The 21,058-nt window shown below is 42.4% G+C and overlaps 1 protein-coding gene across 1 annotated transcript; it reads left to right on the top strand.

Moving 5' to 3' along the window:
- Positions 1-506: 506 nt before the first annotated feature.
- cd109 (CD109 molecule) lies at positions 507-20,401 on the top strand. The gene is made up of 33 exons (XM_064990363.1): positions 507-520; positions 680-855; positions 1,063-1,091; positions 1,405-1,644; positions 1,792-1,917; positions 2,355-2,394; positions 3,797-3,878; positions 4,088-4,181; positions 4,330-4,468; positions 4,603-4,712; positions 5,096-5,374; positions 5,536-5,637; positions 5,884-5,946; positions 6,068-6,244; positions 6,438-6,590; positions 8,026-8,103; positions 8,229-8,298; positions 8,397-8,514; positions 8,683-8,815; positions 9,620-9,733; positions 11,003-11,221; positions 11,450-11,591; positions 12,303-12,479; positions 12,567-12,648; positions 12,738-12,966; positions 13,072-13,243; positions 15,028-15,218; positions 16,112-16,267; positions 16,404-16,469; positions 17,189-17,322; positions 17,524-17,680; positions 19,662-19,764; positions 19,870-20,401. The coding sequence occupies exons 1-33, from the start codon at positions 507-509 to the stop codon at positions 20,061-20,063; spliced, it is 4,359 nt and encodes a 1,452-aa protein (XP_064846435.1). The 3' UTR covers positions 20,064-20,401.
- The last annotated feature ends 657 nt before the right edge of the window (positions 20,402-21,058 follow it).

The raw sequence follows: 21,058 nt of genomic DNA, 5'->3' as shown, positions 1-21,058 counted from the left end.
TTAATACATTACTTTGCAATAGTGAATTCACAAGCAAATGGATGGCTGACTTATGCTTGGTACTGTAGTAGTGTCCGATCCAATTAAAATGCATTCATTAGGTGGCAATATAAAAACCAGTAGCTAGCTGTTCCTCCATGAATAACGAATACCTGGGTAAGTAGCCTACGAGGAAAAAAAGACATGCATCTAATTGCAGTAACTGAACTACAAATTTCCAAACATAAAAATATTGATTGAACAAGAACATGTTTTAGGAAAGAAAGGTTATAAGTGATGTGTTTTTTTCCCTTTGATATGGTTGGTGGAGAGCATAATATGTATTCTCTGGGGACAGAGAAGGTGGAGTTACTTTTGAACATGTGTGAAGACTGTCACTGAAAGGACTTGGTTCCATTGATCAGTGATGCACTTTGGTGTGTTGTTAATGCAAATGGAGTGGTTTCAAGTGTTGGGATTTCTTGGATTATTTGTTGTTTTCAGTGGAGCCCAGAACACACCAAGGTATGGGGAAAAAATGGTACTTCAAAAGTATTCTAGACAAATGTATTTGCAATCCTATACTTTTACCATTATCGAAGCTCGTTTTCGAAGATCCTCTATATTTGTTGTTATAGAGGATAAAAATAAATAAATTGCCTCCCTTATTTTCAAAGTTCTCTATCCTCTTTTCTTTCAGGCCCAGCATGGCCCCCAGCCCTTCATACCTGATCTCTGTTCCGAGGTTCCTAGGACCTGGTGTCCCCTTCACACTATCAGTCACTATCCTCACCAAGGCGGTGGAAGTCCAAGTCGTTACTGAGATTGTTAATGGTAATAATACTGTTGTCACAGAAACAACCACAATTCAAGGAGGTAAGACATTATTTTAAACTCAACTTTTAATATCTCTATAACTGTTTATACGCTAAATGTTTGCTTGAATTTTGTTTCACACGCCAAGCAGCAAACTTGACATTTCGCTAAAATTATGTTGTATGATTATCAGTGCTTTAACTCAATTGATTATGACTCAGTCGATGATAAACATCCCTGTTTCTTTATGCCATTTTCTTCATACAGGTTCGACTGAGCTGCTGGTTCTTTCACCGGTAAGAATGTATTTTTCTGAAATGCTTATACAATATAAAAACAATTCATGAAATAAAAGTAGCAATTAGATGCCAAAACTATCATCTATACATGGTATGAATGAAGATACACATTTACATGTTATAGTGGCAGTGATGGGTTATTATAAACCACCACAAACATGACAAAGTAAGTCGTGTTCGAAATATCACCGTCCACCATTGTCTGAGATAACAGTACACCTTAGCTTTGACTCGTGTCTGTCAGAATACTTGAATACTTCTTCTTCCTGACCCTCTTTGACCTTTGACCTATTCTGCTACCCCCCTACAGATCCCCAACAGTGAACTGAGCTATCGCCACCTCTACACGTTGGTGGTCAAGGGCTATGTCGGGATGGGCAATATGGTGTTCACCAACTCTACGGTCCTGCGTTTTAACCCCAAAAGCTCATCCACGTTTATTCAGACAGACAAGGCCAACTACAGGCCTGGGCAGGTTGTGAAGATCCGGGCAGTGTCCATTTACCCAGATGGCAAGCCATATAAGGGCAAGATAGATATTATCATTAAGGTGTGTGTTACTGTTACCATGTCAAGTGGGTATTGTATGAACATTCAGTGTGGAAGTGATAGCAGGTGGATGGAATGGAAACTTGAGATATGAAACTATGATGGCCAGTTGATCATTCTCATTCCCTTTTATGACGCTGTGAGCCAGGATCCTAAGGCAAACATGATCCGGCAGTGGTTGTCATTGGACAGTGTTCTGGGTGTTCTGTCCAAAGAGTTTCAGCTGTCTAAGAATCCATCCCTTGGCAAGTGGACCATTGTGACTTCTGTCAATGTAAGTCCTCTTAAAATTTGAAGGACTATGCTAACGTTTTGCTGCTCAAAACATTGAGTGGTTATTATAGCTTTATTAAGGCTTTTCAGAGTTATGCAGGCTATATATTTCATCTTGGCGATATTTCATCTCGTTAACAGATGGCCTTGGGGCTTGAATGTGTTTTTTGTCTGCAAATCTTCAGGAATAATTGACACTAAATACTCATAATAAATGAGTGTTATTTAAAAAATGTGTCTTCACTGAAACGTGTCTTCTGCGAACTATTACACAAAGACAGCCCCCCTCATGTTGTTTTAATCAAGGGAGAGTAGATAACTACAACGAAACTGTCCAGACATTTTAAAAGTCTTCCTGTAGGAGGGCTAGAAACGAGCAGTACATAGTTCATTGTGCTGAAATGTGGTCACCTCTCACATTTTCTCTCTGTCTTGCAGGAAGTTGTGAGTGAAAACCAATTCAACGTGGAACATTATGGTAAGATCGCTTTCATCAACGTTACATCATTGTTAAACTTAGGGCTCCTGTACCTTTTCCATACATTCTGGTTCCTCCCTATATTGTTCAGAACAAAGGTAGATGACCCACCAGGGGATACTCACTGATGCTCTCTCATTTTGAACATGACTAAAGCTGAACTATTTACTCAGACATTCAACTAGAGCTAATAAGCTATACATTTTCCATTTATATAAGCCAAACACATTCAATAAGGTACATTTAGATTGGTACATAGCATTTACTTATTGTGTACTTCAATATACACTACATATACAAAAGTATGTGGTCACCCCATCAAATTAGTGGATTTGGCTAATTCAGCCACACCCGTTGCTGATTCGAGCCCACAGCCATGCCATCTCAATAGACAAGCATTCGCATTAGAATGGCCTTACTGAAGAGCTCAGTGACTTTCAACCTGGCACTGTCATAGGATGCCACCTTTCCAACAAGTCAGTTCATCAAGTTTCTGCCCTGCTAGAGCTGCCCCAGTCAACTGTAAGTGCTGTAATTGTGAAGTGGAAATGGTTAGGTGCAACAACGGCTGCCGTGAAGTGGTAGGCCACACAAGCTAACAGAACGGGACCGCCGAGTACTGAAGCGCTTAACGTGTACAAATCGCCTGTCCTCAGTTGCAAGACTCACTACCGAGTTCCAAACTGCCTCTGGAAGCAACATCAGCACAATAACTATTCATCGGGAGCTTCATGAAAGGGGTTACCATGGCCAAGCAGCTGCACACAAGCCTAAGATCACCATGCGCAATGCCAAGCGTTGGCGGGAGTGGACTAAAGCTCAGCAACATTGGACTCGAGCAGTGGAAATGCGTTCTCGGGAGTGATGAATCACGCTTCACCATCTGGCAGTCCGACAGATGATTCTGGGTTTGGCGGATGCCTACCTTGGGGAAGGCCCTTTCCTGTTTCAGCATGAAAATGCCCTCATGCACAAAGCTAGGTCCATACGGAAATGGTTTGTCGAAATTGGTGTGGAAGAACTTGACTGGCCTGCACAGAGCCCTGACCTTAACCCAATCAAACACCCTTGGGATGATTTGGAATACCAACTGCGGGCCAGGCCTAAATGGCCAACATCAGTACCCGACCTCACTAATGATCTTATGGCTGAATGGAAGCAAGTCCCCCCAGCAATGTTCCAACATCTAGTGGAAAGCCTTCCCAGAAGAGTGGAGGCTGTTATAGCAGCAAAGGGGGGACCAATGCCCATGATTTTGGAATGAGATTTTCGACGAGCAGGTTTCCACATACTTTTGGTCATGTAGTGTATCTTGAATAAAAATAAACATTTGGAAAGGTTTTGCTGAGGTTTGTGTGTGATTGTAATCGATTTCAATGAATGTTCTTTGTGTTTGTTTCAGTGCTGCCCAGGTTTGAGGTGTGGATAGAGGCTCCCAGTGTCCTTCATCGTGATGATACTCTCTGGGGCATGGTCACTGCTAAGTAAATCAGTTTGATAACGTTTTACCTTATGGTTTGAACAAGGCTATGTGTTTTGTGCACACATACTTGAAGAAATAGTGTCTTATAAGCCCATATGGGCTGGGCACGAAATGGTGTATAACACTGAAAATTCAATCAAAACTATTTGGTTCCGATCATTTGAAGGTCCCACTGCAGCAAGAGGGATTGTAATCTACTCTCTCTCACAGATACATGTATGGGAAGCCTGTACGAGGTCACATGAACATAACCTACTTGCATCGTTTTCATGGCATCGGTGTAAGTTCTGATGATTATAAAGAGGTAAGTTTGCCCCCCCCCCTCCCAAATGTAATTTGTAGTTTTAGTCTTATGAATCACATAAGGGATCCTGTTGGCATTTGAATGACATTCATGAAACCTGAAGTGGAGATCTCTAAAAGATGATTAATTGTTTGTCATTTTTATACAGATTTACGGCTCGACAGAGTTCTCTTTTGATGTGCCTGACTACCAGGTCATGTATAAACGATCTGCAGACAACATGTATGAGGATTATGAGAACGATGAGTTTCTTACCATCATAGTTTATGTCACAGAGTCCTTGACAGGTAATCATACAGTTATTTCAAACCATATAAGTTAGATTCTGTACACTCATTTCTTATTGAGAATGAAGAATGACGCTCTCATTCAGAGTCGACTGTTACTGATCTATAGAATCTGTTGTCTGTTGATTTTTAAGGACTGACCTATCACAGCACTATGGAGGTGGGTGTGGTTAAATGTAGATATGACCTTGCCTTCCGTGGATACCCCAGCTATATAAAGCCCTCTTTGAACTTTACCGCTGAGGTAAGCAAAATTACAAGTCTATAGAGTATTGTTCAGTTGCGTGGGTGTGGAAATAAATGTTCATCTTTCCATGACCAAATATATCGGCGCAGCTCTGACAAAAGTAGGTTAAATAAGCTTTTTCACGTTTTGTATTATTGCACCTGTTTTCATGCAGAGCGATCAGTGATGCATGAGTAGGGCATATCATGGTTTCAGACTACCTCATATCAATGCCGTGGAAACAAACGTACTACTATAAGTGTTGGTGCCATACCCAGGACCTACAGAATGCTGTACGACTCCAATTCTCATCACAGAAAACATCAGAAGTCATTATGATCTTTGGAGTATGGATGTCATGTCCTGAAACACGTTTAGTTACAAACCCCTTGTTCTTGCAGCTGAAAATATCCACGTACAACAAGTGGCCCCTGACTCGAGAGGATCAGGGGAAGACTGTTACAATCTCCGTAACACAGCACAGGCACAGTCCATGGAGCTGGAAGTTGGACGACTTGGGGTTAATGCTGCCTCGTGTGCTGCTGAACTCTACTGGTCCTGGCCTCCCTCCAATGCCAGATGAGATACCAGTCCAGACGATGGTTTTACCTGTACCCGCAGATGGGGTCATCCCCATTCACATACAGCTCTCAGATAAGGTGGCAACACTCACTGTAGATGTAAGTGGCAATTTCAAAGTGACTGTTTCAAAATCACTGCCAACTTCCAACGATGTACAGTATCTCTCTTTGTATTGAACTGTATGTACCTGGGTTAGGTACCGCAGTACGTGGTCAAAATAAAGATATGATCATTTGTGATAATATTTCATATTTTTTAGGCTTCATTCAAGGACGGCTATAAGATGCTACAGGTCTATAGCAGCTACAAGTCCCCCAGTAAATCGTACCTGCAGATCCAGAAGTCCCGTTCAACTCCACAGGTAAATCTCACAGGGATGGTTAAGACATCTAGTGATTAAATACATGTTAGCAAATGACTTTGTCCCTCCTAGGAGATTGAAGGAAGTAATGCTGAGACTGAGGCCCTAGATGTCATAGATGTGTGAGATGCTTTAGGCTTGGGCACCTTGTGCTAAAAATGGACCATTTCATAAATGCTAGCAACATGGCGAGATCATCGTGATATATTTACTCTAAGTGATAAACCAAACTTTGATTTTCTGAAGGTTGATGTCCCGCTCCAGTTGACACTGCAGAGCAATTTCCCATTGAAAGAGTTTCACTACCTGGTAAGTACCTCAAGCAGTTTACCTGTCATATAATGATACCTTAAAAGATTGATATTCATGTTAATCTCATCAGTTAGTATCCAAAGGTCCAGCATTCTTCTCTTGTTTCCCATGTTTTCAGGTGATGTCCAGGGGACAGGTGCTGTCTTCTGGAAGAGGCAGCTCTTCTTCCCTCACCCTGACCCCACAGGAGTCCTGGGCTCCCTTGGCCTGCATTGTCGTGTACTGTGTACATTCAGATGGCGAGATCTTCAACGATGCACTGCATGTTCCCATCGCCCAAAATCTAAAAAACAAGGTAGTTGCCACCCGCTGTTTAACTTTGAACATTTGTAGTGCTGCGCCAGTTCAAGGTGCAGATTGAGACCCCCGCCGCCCTTCATCAAATCTCTCAACTGAATAAGTAGCAGTTAACCTAGCAGTGTAGTCATTCATGATCCTGACTGTGATATTCTGCCCCTGTATATCGTGGTGTGACCTCTCTCTGGCAGGTGTCTCTGAGCTGGAGTGAGGACAGGGCCAGGCCTGCTGATGAGGTGTCTCTCAAGGTGTCTGTTGCTGAGCCCGGTTCACTGGTGGGGATCCTGGTGGTGGATAAGGCAACACGCTGGCCCGACTCACACAATGACATCACCAAGGACATGGTGAGGAAGACCAATGTTGTAAAAGGAAAAAGAACTGCCTAAAAACATGCGTAAACTTGACTGCCACAGATTTTCAGTAATATAAGGAAAATGCATGTAAGCAGATACTGTATGTTCTTCTTGTTTTTTGAAAGACATTGTTTGTTTCACAAAAGAGTGCGATCCATTCTGTGACCTTGGACTAGATAGTACCAGTGATGACACAGGGATGGGCAACTTTGTTGGGGGTGGGGGTCACAAAAAAATCTGAATTTACCCACACATCTCGTCAAAACATTTTACTGGCCCCCATCTTTTTATTTAACTTGGTAAATCAGTTAAGAACAAATTATTATTTACAATGACGGCCTAGGAACAGTGGATTTTTACCTTGTCAGCTCGGGGATTCGATCTAGCGACCTTTCAGTTACTGGCCCAACGCTCTAACCACTAGGCTACCTGCCGCCTTGAAGGTGGAGATATATTTTTCCTGCAAATTTCCTGCAATCCTACACATTTTGCCATGGGGCAGAGAGAAAATGTTGCAGTTTTAAAGTCAGTTTACTGCAAATCTACACATTTTGCAACTGTATAACACATTTAATGCAATTCTACTCATTTTGACATGGGGTACAGACATTTTTGCAGTTTTTAAGCTAATGTCTTGCAATTCTACACACTTTGCCATGACTTATGCCTGTTAATATTACATCTGAGTGAGAAGGACAAACCAAATCAATGGGGGCCCACTGGAGGTCAGGTGCCTTGGGCACATGCACGGTTGGTATTCGGCCAACTTTAATACAAGTTTAGATAGCTGGATAGACTAACACACCAATCAAAATATTGTTAGCTGACATGGTTAATTGAGTGACTGTCAGTAACTGACAGAACATGAGAGAAGCTAGTGATGCACAACCACATTTCTAAATTGCACCCGGTTTATTCTACTATTCTAACTCTCAACAGTAAGTTGAGACCCATATTGTTTAGTTTTTTTATTGTTGTTTCAACCCTCTTCTATCCTCCCCTCCTTTCATTTCCTGTCCTCCCTCACCCCCCTGTCAACAGTTCATGGATCAGGTAATACTTTGAAATTGATCCGCGGGCGTACTAAAGGGGGGAGCTTTTCGTTGTTTTGTGATTCCCTACAGCTTTTCATCGTCTGACTTTAATGTGCACCACACATATTTTTTTATTTGATTTATTTCATCTTTATTTAATCCAGGTAGGCCATTTTACATGATATAATATCCCGTGCAAGTACACCTATGAATCACTTTCTATTGCCCCCACCCAAGTATCAAAGTGTAAACGAAGTCACTATGAACTGTCTGTTTTGAACCTGACCAAACAGGTTTTAACAATGCATTATATTTTTGTCTTTGGCTGTTTTGTTGTGCTGTGTAGGTTGTAACAGTAGGAGGCTTTAGTGAATGATTGTGTTTTTTCTCAGGTGCTGGAGGAGATGGCAGAGTACGGCAGAAAGACGACAGGCGACATGAGAATGGGAGATCCCTACTCCATCTTTACGGTGGCTAGCTGTGACCTTGACAGGCATATCAGATGCCATAACACCATCACACATACTGTATATCACATTCCTAGGAAAATGTGCATGTTTCTTATGCTCTTTGTGATTGTTTGCTACATCCCCAGACATCTGGCATCATGGTTTTGACAGATGCCAAGTTGGAGAAGATGGGGGAGCAATTGAGACCTCAATTTCGTAAGCTCAGATATAACGACCCACAAAGCACATTGTGATTCCAGTAGGCCTGTGTGCAGTATTTGTCTTGGCTGTATTGACCCCCGTGTTCCCTACAGCAGGGGAGGGAATCCAATTGTTTGGAGATGAGGGGGATGATATGGAACAGGAGGAGCAGGAGCCTCGGGAACGCAGGGACTTCCCTGAGACCTGGCTGTGGCTGGACACCAACACAGGGTGATGGACAGGAACCATGGTCCATAATACGCTGGCACACACACACACACACACACACACCCACACACACCCAGACAGACACAAACAAACACTCACAAACAAACACTCACAGACACACACACTTGAATTAAATGTGCATTAATCCTACTTTTACTGACATGCATTTCATTATCTTGGTCACAGGGATTCTACCACAGTTGAGTTTCCTCTGACTTTACCAGACAGCATTACTACCTGGGTAGCCACTGCCTTTGTCATGTCTGCTGATCTGGGCATAGGCATCATTGAGATCCCTGCAAAGGTACTGTACTATACCCTTTAGAAGAAAAGGAAAAGCTGTACACTCTAATAGCTCCGATGCAATATTTATTTACCAACTTTTCCGTACTATATCCTCACACACGCCCTGATCTGCATTGTTGGCGCCGTACAAGTCATTGTTCATTCCCAGATAGACTTACTCTACTTTACTCTACTCTACTTTACTCTATGATACTCTACTTTCTTATACAATACTCTACTCTACACTACACTACTCTACTTTCATCTCCGGTACTCTACTCTACTCTACTTTTGTCTACTCTACTCTTCTCTACTCAACTTTCATCTATGATACTCTACTCTACTTTCATCCACTCTACTCTTCTATATACCCTTCTCTACTCTACTTTAATCTACAATACTCTACTCTACTTTACTCTACCTTCATCTACTCTATTCTACTCTACTTTACTCTACTTTACTCTACCCTTTTCTACTCTACTTTCATCTACAATACTCTACTGTACTGTACTGTACTCTACTTTCATCTACGTTACTCTACTATACCCTTCTCTACTCAACTTAAATCTACAATACTTTACTCTACCCTTCTCTACTTTCATCTGCAATACTCTACTCTACTTTACTCTACTCTACTATACTTTTCTCTCCTCTCCTCTCCTCTCCTCTCCTCTCCTCTCCTCTCCTCTGCCTCTCCTCTCCTCTCCTCTCCTCTCCCTCCCTCCCTCCCTCCCTCCCTCCCTCCCTCCCTCCCTCCCTCCCTCCCTCCCTCCCTCCTCCCTCCCTCCCTCCCTCCCTCCCTCCCTCCCTCTTGTGTTTTCAGCTCACAGTGTTCCAGGACTTCTTTCTGTCCTTGAATCTACCTGCTTTCATCATCCGAGGAGAGCTGCTGGTCGTGGAGGTCACTCTCTTCAACTACCTCGAACAGGATCTCGAGGTGAGCTGCACTGTCTGGCATCAATGTGCCTGTCAGATGTCTCTGGCATAGCCACTTTGATATTGAGAATCTCTCACTACAGTCAGTGGTGTAAAGTACTTAAGTACAAATACTTCAAAGAACTACTTAAGTCGTTTTTGGGGTATCTGTGCCTTACTTTACTATTTATATTTTTGACAACTTTTACTTTTACTCCACTGCATTCCTAAAGAAAATAATGTACTTTCCTTATTCCTTACATTTTCCCTGACACCCAAAAGTAACGTTTTGAAGGTCTAATTCACGCACTTATCACGAGAACATCCCTGGTCATCCGTGCTGTCTCTGATCTGTCAGACTCACTAAACACAAATGCTTCGTTTGTAAATTATGTGTTGAACTGTGCCCCTGTCTATCCGTAAATTAAAAAGTTGTCTGGTTTAACAAATATTTTATGATTTAGACTTTTACTTTTGATACTTAAGTACATTTCAAAGCAAATACTTTTAGACTTTTACTCAAGTAGTATTTTACTGGGTGACTTTCACTTTTACTTGAGTCATTTTCTTTTAAGGTATCTTTACTTTTACTCAAGTATGATAATTAGGTACTTTTCCCACCACTGACTATAGTACATCGAACAGTATTTATTTCCTTTTTTGACACATTCATCATAACATATTTAAGCAGTAAGGCCCGAGGGGGTGTGGTTATATGGCCAATATACCACGGCTAAGGGCTGTTCTTAAGCACGACACAACACGGAGTGCCTGGATACAGCCCTTAGCTATGGTTTATTGGAAATATACCACAAACACCCAAGGTGCCATATAGCTGTTAGAACTGGTTACCAATGTAATTAGAGCAGTAAAAATAAAGGTTTTATCATACCCGTTGTATAAGGTCTGCTATACCACGGCTTTCAGCCAATCAACATTCAGGGCTCGAACAACCCAGTTTACAATTACAAATAGAATCCTGTAATGGAGTTGCAGCCAGAACAAGAATGAACCAGTTTGGATGTTTATATGCTAGAGGTAACAAAGCATTGTACCTGTTAATCCAACAGGAACCTATCCCAGGAATATCACTCCCCTCTATGTGGAGCAGGACCCAAGACAATTCATTTATCATAGTTCTAATCTGTAATATTGTTACGGGACAAACATCTGGGGGGTTTTGTTTTACCTCTAAATACATTCCATGTCTTTTGAGAAGCGTGTAATGTGGTCTGGGCGACTTCCATTTCTTCCCTTTCTCTCTTTGTTTGCTCTTATTCTCCACTTCCAGGTGATGGTGATTGTTTCCCAGAGTGACTCGTTCGAGTTTGTCTTCCCGGACAATGAGGAGCTCTCTATGGCCAGTACACGTACTGTGTCTGTGGGGAGTCAGAATGGAACCTCTGTTCTATTTCCCATCAGGCTACTGGCCCTGGGGGAGATCCCAATCTCAGTCGAAGCCAAATCGTCTGTGGCCTCTGACGCCGTCCGCCGGATGGTTCTGGTCAAGGTACGGGTCACAAGTTTCACTTTACTTTGATGAACGTACAAGTCAGCGAAAGCAATTCATTTTTCTCCTAATTGGAGTATCAAATGAATGTGTTAGTTATTTCAGCTCAAACACACAAATCTCGTTCTTGTTAAACTTCTTCAAAGGACTTTTCAGTCTCACCCAGGTTGTATTGCATATTATTGTTCCTTTGTGCGTAATAATCTTTCGTCCATGTTGTTTTGGTAGCCTGAAGGACTTGAGCAGTCTTTTTCGAAGACCATGTTTCTGGAGCTGGTGGGGTCAGAGAAAAGGCTTTCCAGGGAAGTGGCGTTTACCTTCCCTGCAGATGTTGTGGAGGGCAGTCAGCGAGCACAAGTGACTGCAGTCGGTACGTAAACACATCCAGCTTGGCCTCTTCCACTCCGGTCACAAGCTAGTGACCAAAAACTCATTTTCGATGGTCTTATAACGAGCACGGTCACAATATATTAGACCTTTTTATCACCACTTTACCCCTATAAAACGTTGAAGCAAACACTCTTTGAAAACACAGAGAAAGAATGTCAAGCGAAGACAAAGCCTTGAACATGTTGAATCATAGATTTCCGTGGAAAATAAGGACATGTTTGGCAACGTTTCGTTCTCTTTTTATGGTCAGCAGCTGTGTGAGTGTTTTCTTACCCTTCGGAGAATGGAATCCTAAAGAGTGCTGCATCTGTCACTCTAGTCAACCTGTCTGTCTAGCAGCCTACTTTGGATGCTTGTGTTTGTTGTCCGGTAAACATACTTGCTGTTTTAAGTGGCAAATCTTGTAAATATGTCAGGGAAGAGCAAGTCTGGTTGTTACTTGTTTGACTAATTGTTTGTCACCATATTAAAAGAAAGCCCTTTTTTTTTTACTTGTTAAGTTGTCACCACGTGGGCTCCTTTGGATGTTGACAGGCCATAGAGATCTTATTCAATTATTAGTGTTCTAATTCTTTGGGATGAGCAGTCTCAGTCTGGGGATGCATTGTGAGAGTTAGACCAAGATGTAATTTCTCATGATTTCTCTCTGGTTTCTGTCATCTTTTCTTCATTTTCCTTCTTGGTGGAGAAGGTGACATCCTTGGACCGTCCATCACGGGCCTGGAGTCCCTCATCCAGATGCCTTCTGGTTGCGGGGAGCAGAACATGATCCACTTTGCTCCCAACATCTATGTCATCCAGTATCTGACCGCGTCTGGACAAGCTGACCACGATACCTTGATTAAAGCCACGTCTTACATGATGAAAGGTGCTAATAATACCAACTCATGCCATAGTGCGGAAATTTGTATGATGAAGATGAATAGTTACACCTTTTTGTCCCTTATCCATGTAGGTTATGAACGTGAACTGTCCTACCAGAGAGATGACGGTTCCTTCAGTGCTTTTGGGGATAGTGACTACTCTGGAAGCACATGGTGAGAAAACATGGCTTGTGGTTGCCTGCCCTGCCCTGCCCTGCCTCCCTGCCTGCAAGTAACCCTGTATCCATGTTTTCTCTCTGAAGGCTCTCTGCGTTCGTACTGAAGTGTTTCCTGCAGGCGAGGCCCTTCATCTCCATTGATGGCAGAGTGCTGGTCAGGACTGCTGCCTGGTTGGGGGCCCAGCAGGGGAATGATGGGGCCTTCTTGGAGCCCGGCCGGGTCATTCACACTGAGCTCCAGGGAGGTTTGGATGGCCCTGTATCTCTCACAGCCTACGTTCTCATGGCTCTACTGGAGGATGACATCTACAAGGTGGGAGTCATGCTACCATTAGATTCTGTGCTACACTATTTGGTTTGTTAAATCTGAGCCTGATAAATCTCTGTGGTTGACGTTGTCTCTGTTTCTATTATTCAGAACATGTATGCGAGCCAGGTTTCCGGGGCCCTGGTGTTTTTGGAGACCAGGCTTGCGTTAGGCATCTCCAGTAACTACAGCCTGTGTCTGACCACCTACGCTCTGACCCTGGCCAACAGCGAGAGTGCAGAACGAGCGCTGGCACAGTTGATGGGACGAGCAGAGATGAAGGGTAAACACTTGGGGAGTTGGATGGGGATGGATGAGACACCTCTTTTACTAAGCTGCTGGTTACATCTAAAAACATATCAAGAGGAATTTAGACAACACACAATTGTTATTTCTTGATGAAACTTTCTTGATTTCTGCATGTTTAATAGTATGTTATTCTATATACAGTTGAATTCGAAAGTTTACATACACCTTAGCCAAATACATTTAAACTCGGTTTTTGACATTTAATCAGAGTAAAAATTCCCTGTCTTTGGTCAGTTAGGATCACCACTTTATTTTAAGAATGTGAAATGTCAGAATAATAGTAGAGAGAATGATTTACTTCAGGTTTTATTTCCATTCCCAGTGGGTCAGAAGTTTACATACACTCAATTAGTATTTGGTAGCATTGCCTTTAAATTGTTTAACTTGGGTCAAACATTTCGGATAGCCTCCCACAAGCGTCCAACAAGAAGGTGGGTGAACTTTGGCCCATTCCTCCTGGCAGAGCTGATGTAACTGAGTCAGGTTTGTAGGCTTCCTTGCTCGCACACACTTTTTCAGGTCTGTCCACAGATTTTGTGTGGAATTGATGTCAGGGCTTTGTGATGGCCACTCCAATACCTTGACTTTGTTGTCCTTAAGCCATTTTGCCACAATTTTGGAAGTATGCTTGGGGTCATTGTCCATTTGGAAGACCCATTTGTGACCAAGCTTTAACTTCTTGACTGATGTCTTGAAACGTTGCTTCAATATATCCACATAATTTTCCTGCCTCATGATGCCATCTATTTTGTGAAGTGCACCAGTCACTCCTGCAGCGAATCACCCTCACAACATGATGCTGTCACCCCCGTGCTTCACGGTTGGGATGGTGTTCTTCGGCTTGCAAGCCTCCCCCTTTTGCCTCCAAACATAACGATGGTCATTATGGCCAAGCAGTTCTATTTTTGTCTCATCAGACCAGAGGACATTTCTCCAAAAAGTACGATCCTTGTCCCCATGTGCAGTTGCAAACCGTTGTCTGGCTTTTTTATTGCGGTTTTGGAGCAGTGGCTTCTTCCTTGCTGTGCAGCGTTTCAGGTTATGCCGATATAGGACTTGTTTTACTGTGGATATAGATACTTTTGTACCTGTTTCCTTCAGCATCTTCACAAGGTCCTTTGCTGTTGTTCTGGGATTAGAAGATAGAACGCGTCTCCTTACTGAGCGGTATGATGGCTGCGTGGTCCCATGGGGTTTATACTTGAGTACTATTGTTTGTACAGATGAACGTGGTAACTTCAGACGTTTGGAAATTGCTCCCAAGGATGAGGTCTTGGCTGATTTCTTTTGATTTTCCCATGATGTCAAGCAAAGAGGCACTTAGTTTGAAGGTAGGCCTTGAAATACATCCACAGGTACACCTCCAATTGACTCAAATGATGTCAATTAGCCTATCAGAAGCTTCTAAAGCCATGACGTCATTTTTTGGAATTTTCCAAGCTGTTTAAAGGCACAGTCAACTTTATGCATGTAATCTTCTGACCCACTAGAATTGTGATACAGTGAATTATAAGTGAAATAATATGTCTGTAAACAATTGTTGGAAAAATGAATTGTGTCATGCACAAAGTAGATGTCCTAACCGACTTGCCAAAACTATAGTTTCTTAACAAGAAATTTGTGGAGTGGTTGAAAAATGAGTTTTAATGACTCCAACCTAAGTGTCTGTAAACTTCCGACTTCAACTGTACAAGCCTTGTCTTCTAAATGTTGATGTAGTTCATTTGTGTTTCCAACCATTACTTCCTCTGTTTGCAGACAGTGTTCCATCCTGGGGTTCATCAGGCATAGGGCTTTCTGAGTCATGGCAGCCGCGCTCCGCAGACATCGAAATGGCTGCCTACCTGCTGCTCTCCCTCCACAAGCTATCCAGGCTGGAGGAGGGCTTCAGCCTCATGAAGTGGCTCAGCCAGCAGAGGAATTACTTGGGAGGATACAGCTCCACACAGGTAAGGAAGGAAGGGTCAGTCTCTGATCCCATATCAGCAAGGCTGGTTCAGAACATATGCATTTCAAGGGTCACTGTGGGTCAGTGACGAAACCCAGATCTGTTAGACTTGGTCAGAATAGAAACATTTAAAGAGTCAATCTCTGAGTCCAGATCAGTTAAGTTGGCTCAGAACATACTGCATTCCAGTTTCACTGAATATAACCAAAAGGAACATTCACAAAACCCAAAAGAACAATCCTCTAGTTTAGTGTCTATGGAGCCTGTTCTGTGTCAGTCACAGGGATTGAAATGAAGTCCCTCAAGTACTGTGAGGCACGTTGTGATAAAATGGACCACTTTACCCAAAGTCCCACCACGGACAGAGTTAGGGTATAACAAGGTATTAGGGGCCCAAGGGCTTACAAGAGATACACAGTGAAGATAGGAGTAAGGATCAACAGGCTATATTGAGCTGGCATGCAGCTACCCGTAGAGCTGGAGAGAGGATAATAATAACCAATGGGGAAGAGGGAACAGCTGCTCTGTCTGTGTCAAATCGTTAGGGAGACTGTCTTTGGCTGGCTGGGCTAAAAGAAAAGTTATTGTAAGCAGCCTAGTTCGTGCTCAGACACTCAAACAACATCCAAAGCAAAAACCAGATATTGGTTTCATTCTGTGGGAATTGGCATTCATTTATTGAAAGGGTATTTCTGAAAATGGCCTCTTCTTGCCTCCACATTTGGAAATTAAGTCTAGGGCTGTCCAAAATGGTACCCTATTCCCCTTCATAATGCACTATTTTTGACCAGGGCTCTCGGGCCCTGTTCAAACGTAGTGCCCTATATAGGGAATAGTGTACCATTTGGGACTCAACCGGAGTCTAGCTGCTTTATTGTCCCTTTCTCTCCTCAGGATACAGTGATAGCCCTGCAGGCCTTGTCTGAGTATGCAGCCTACAGTGGGTCTCAACTCATCAATCTCCACATTACAGTCAACACAGCACCCTCAACCACAGTGGCCAGCTTCCACATCAACTACACCAACTATTTGCTATACCAAAGCCAAGAGGTGAAATAAAAATATCCCCATTCAAATAAATATCTAAAAACTGTCTACCGATAAAGAACAAAGCAGCGCATGATTCTCCAGGTTGCTGACACCTTAGTGATGATGTTGCAACTGATTGCTGTGATTTACATTTCAGATCGAGACAGGCAGAGAGGTACGCTTAAAGGTTTCTGCCAAGGGCCAAGGATTCGCTCTGTTTCAGGTACCGATAATCCTAAATGTACTTGATGTCATGTCTGCCAGCAATTTCCATCAATCTCAATAATGAAAACCTGTCACCCTGGTTTTATGATCATAATAGTAACCCCACCATGCCGAGCAATGTTGCGTCAGTAAGAGATTACATGACATTACAGGCAAAAGCTAAGCCACCCTTGCTGGGCTATTGTAGTATTCACATGAACCCCATGACATAGAGGTTGCCAGTGCTTAGAACATTATAATTATCAAGGTACAACACATGAAAACAAAACGTTCATCTGCTGTGAATGATTACACAGCCTCCTGCATCATACCAATGACTAAACTCATATCAAAAGGATAAGAAATAACCAAAATATATAGTAAAAATGTCCACTTTGCCGTGTTATTGAGTACAACTATTTCATGCTGACACTGTCTGATTGTGTCCCAGGGAGTTTATGGTGGAGCCTCCTGCTGGAAAGTGGCCTGTCGTCTCAGTCTTCTTGACCTGTTTTCATCCCTGTGACCGGGCTGCAATAGATCAGCCCGTAGTCATTTTGAAGAAAACAATCTCTCTGTCAGTTAAACAATGGAAATGAAACTTGCCTGTAAATTGTTTTGCTTTTCCTGTCCTTTATTTATATCTCTCAAATGATTTGTTTCTCTCTGTCTCTCTCTCTCTCTCTCGCGCTTTCTGTCTCTCTCTCTCTCTCTCTCTCTCTCTCTCTCTCGCTCTAGATTAATGTGTTTTACAATTTAGAGAGCAGAGGGTTGTCACGGAAATGGAGAGACACTGCACAGGAGGCTTTTGATTTGCACATAGAGTTGTTTGACACTAACATGTACTACATCCATCTTTACATTTGCACAAGGTAAGGGTTAGGGTCTGGCTTGGTAACACACATTTACAACTTAAAAATGAAAAACAAGAGAGACAACTCTGTTTTTCAATCGCCTGCTGTTAAATAAGACAGATATTGGAAAGGACCACATGGTCTGGCGTGCCAGTACGCTACTAAAGGTTTAATACCTGCCACGTTTGAGACAGCTATTTATGTATTTTTCTCTTCCAGTCTGTTGGAGGGCCAAGGCATTAACCAGACTGGCATGGCCATTCTAGACGTGGGCCTTCTCAGTGGCTTCATCTTGGCTCAGGATGGCATCGAGACCAACGATCTGGTTCGGAGAGTGGAAACGCCTCCGGGGAAAGTCATCCTCTACCTGGACTCTGTAAGTGTTACTATTATATATATATAATTCGGAAAGTATTCAGACCCCTTTACTTTTTCCACATTTTGTTACGTTACCTACCGCCTTATTCTAAAATGTATTAAATTGTTTTTTCCTCCCTCATACACCCAATACCCCATAATGACAAAAAAAAAGCTGTTTAAAAAAAAATACATTTTTGCTAAATAAATAAAAAATAAATATCACGTTAACATAAGTATTCTGACCCTTACTCAGTACTTTGTTCAAGCACATTTGGCAGTGATTACAGCCTTGTCTTCTTTGGTATGATGCTACAAGCTTGGCACACCTGTATTTGGGGAGATTCTCCCATTCTTCTCTGCAGATCCTCTCAAGCTCTGTCAGGTTGGATGGGGAGTGTCGCCGCACAGCTATTTTCAGGTCTCTCCAGTCATGTTCGATCGGGTTCAAGTCCGGGCTCTGGCTGGGCTACTCAAGGACATTCAGAGACTTGTCCCAAAGGCCCTCTTGCGTTGCCTTGGCTGTGTACTTAGGGTCGTTGTACTGTTGGAAGGTGAACCTTCACCCCAGTCTGAGGTCCTGAGTGCTCTGGAGCAGGTTTTCATCAAAAATCTCTCTGTACATTGCTCCGTTCATCTTTCCCTCGATCATGACTAGTCTCCCAATCCCTGCCATTGAAAAACATCCCCACAGCATGATGCTGCCACCACCATGCTTCACCGTAGGGATGGTGCCAGGTTTCCTCCCGATGTGGTGCTTGGCATTCAGGCTGAAAAGTTCAATCTTGGTTTCATCAGACCAGAGAATCTTGTTTCTCATGGTTTGAGAGTCCTTTAGGTGCCTTTTAGCAAACTCCAATCGGGCTGTCATGTGCCTTTTACTGAGGAGTGGCTTCCGTCTGTCCACATTAAGGCCTGATTGGTGGAGTGCTGCAGAGATGGTTGTCCTTCTGGAAGGTTCTCCCATCTCCACAGAGGAACTCTGGAGCTCTGTCAGAGTGACCATTGGGTTTTTGGTCACCTCCCCCAATTGCTCAGTTTGGCTGGGCCGTCAAGTCCAGGAAGAGTCTTGGTGGTTCCAAACTTCTTCCATTTAATATTGATGGAGGCCACTGTGTTCTTGGGGACCTTCAATGTTGCAGAATTTTTGGTACCCTTCCCAAGATCTGTGCCTCGACACAATCCTGTCTCGGAGCTCTACAATCCTGTCTCGGAGCTCTACAGCTCCTGTCTCGGAGCTCTTCGACCTCTTGGCATGGTTTTTTCTCTGACGTGCACTGTCAACTGTGGGACGTTATATAGACAGGTGTGTGCCTTTCCAAATCATGTCCAATCAATTGAATTTACAACAAGTGGATTCCAATCAAGTTGTAGAAACATCTCAAGGATGATCAATGGAAACAGGATGCACCTGATCTCAGTTTAGAGTCTCACAGCAAAGGGTCTGAATACTGAAATACATACATAAATAAGGCATTTCTGTTTATTTTTTATTTTTACTACATTTGGAAGAATTTCTAAAAACTGTTTTTTGCTTTGTCATTATGAGGTACTCTGTGTAGATTGATGAGGGGAATACAAAGAAAATCAATTTTTATAATAAAGCTGTAACGTAACAAAATGTGGGAAAAGGGAAGTGGTCTGAGTACTTTCCAAATGCCCTGTATATATCCCCACCTCTTCCCCTCCGTGTGGTACTGTTTGTCTATGTGTGGTGTGAGGTGTGTCTTCTACTACTGTACTGTGTGGCATGTCTACTGGTTCATGTAACAAGACCGTCAATAGGATATACCCTGTGGCACTCTCGTTCAGACAATGGCGAGGAGGAAACATATCCCTCATTGAGATAGATCTTGAAACTCTTGAGTACACAATTGTCGTCATAGGTACTCATTATAGAAATGGAGGCCTTGGAAACATTAGTCAGAAGTCAAAACTTGCGTTACATGACCTCAAGTTCACTGTTCAGCAGGGAAACCAACTCTCGTTTTATTTCTCAGGTGACGACAGAGGAGATGTGTGTGAAAATCCCTCTAGTCATGGACTTCAAGGTTGCCAACGTCCAGGATGCAGCGGTTCTCATCTATGATTACTACGAGCCCAGTAAAAAAAGACTTAAGTTTCGACAAACATTCAAAATGAGGCATGAGATTACTTGGTGGACTTGTGCCTGTAAACTAATTGTTTCCTTTCTTGTCTCATACCAAGGGAGGAAGACGGTGAGGACATACCAGTCCTATTGGAGGCATGACATGGACGCCTGCTCATTCTGTGGGGAAGACTGCAGCCAGTGTAAAGGACAGATGGCCTATGTGTCTAACAGTGTATCTGTCTCCCACCATTGCCACCATGTGGCCAGTCTTGCCTGTTCTCTCCTTGTCCTCCTGGCCTGCAGCTTGTAAAAGAGATCTGTATAGACTTTTATACCATTTAGGTTGTTTAATAATAAATAAGTGGAAACTGATTTTATTGAATAGGTTGGGGAAGTGCAAGGTATTTTCTTTTCAATCAGGGTTTTATTAAATCTCGCTCTGCAGTATATTTTGTCTTAGGCATCTCAAAGTCATGCACTGGAATGTTTGTAAATACTGTTTAGAATTTTTTATTGGACTTTTAAGTGAAATATAAATAGAGGTACCAGAGCACAGAACATTACCCAGGTCGTTGCTGTGAATAAGAATGTGTTCTCAGTCGACTTACCTGGTAAAAATAACAGATAAATAAAAATTACAGGCATATTATGCAGTTATTTTAATTCTTCTTGTTCTTCTATTTGAATTCTTCTTTATTTTAATTCATTCTTCATCACTTTTAAGGCATTAATGAAAAGTACAATATAATATTTCACAATTAATATAATGACTGACTGTCACAATCTGATATGTCTTCATATGTTGAGTATGAAAGTGTACAATGTAATATCAAGTCTGTTGAATAAAGAGAAAGACACACTTCTCTGAGAGTAGACTGACTGACCTGAGAGCACTTTAGTAATACAGGTGTAGGATCTTAATTGTATCAACCTGTTGTTGCAGCAAATGTCCTGCACAGTAGGAAATGAAAATGTTTAGTATGTTCAAGGTTTAAAAAAGTCTTCTAAAGTTTGTAATTTCCACTTAAACATGTCAGACTTGATTTGCCCTAACTAAAAATGTATCAACCCCTACAAAAATATCCATTCATTATAATCCACACAATAATTCGCATTTCCTGTTGCTGCAGGATTATTTTCCTGCTGTGACAAACTGGTCAATTTAAGATCCTACACCTGTATATACTCAAGTGGCTGGCAACTGGAAACGGCAGAACAGATCAGACAACAAATAGTTCACAACACCTCCAGCCTCTCATGCAGACCTACTCTCTGGGAATTACCCATTGCAGAAAGAGTGGAGGT

This window comes from Oncorhynchus masou, chromosome 16, assembly GCF_036934945.1.
Source record: "Oncorhynchus masou masou isolate Uvic2021 chromosome 16, UVic_Omas_1.1, whole genome shotgun sequence".
Lineage (NCBI taxonomy): Eukaryota > Metazoa > Chordata > Actinopteri > Salmoniformes > Salmonidae > Oncorhynchus > Oncorhynchus masou.
Note: the sequence above shows the minus strand (reverse complement) of the source record. Positions and strands in the feature narration are given on the sequence as shown.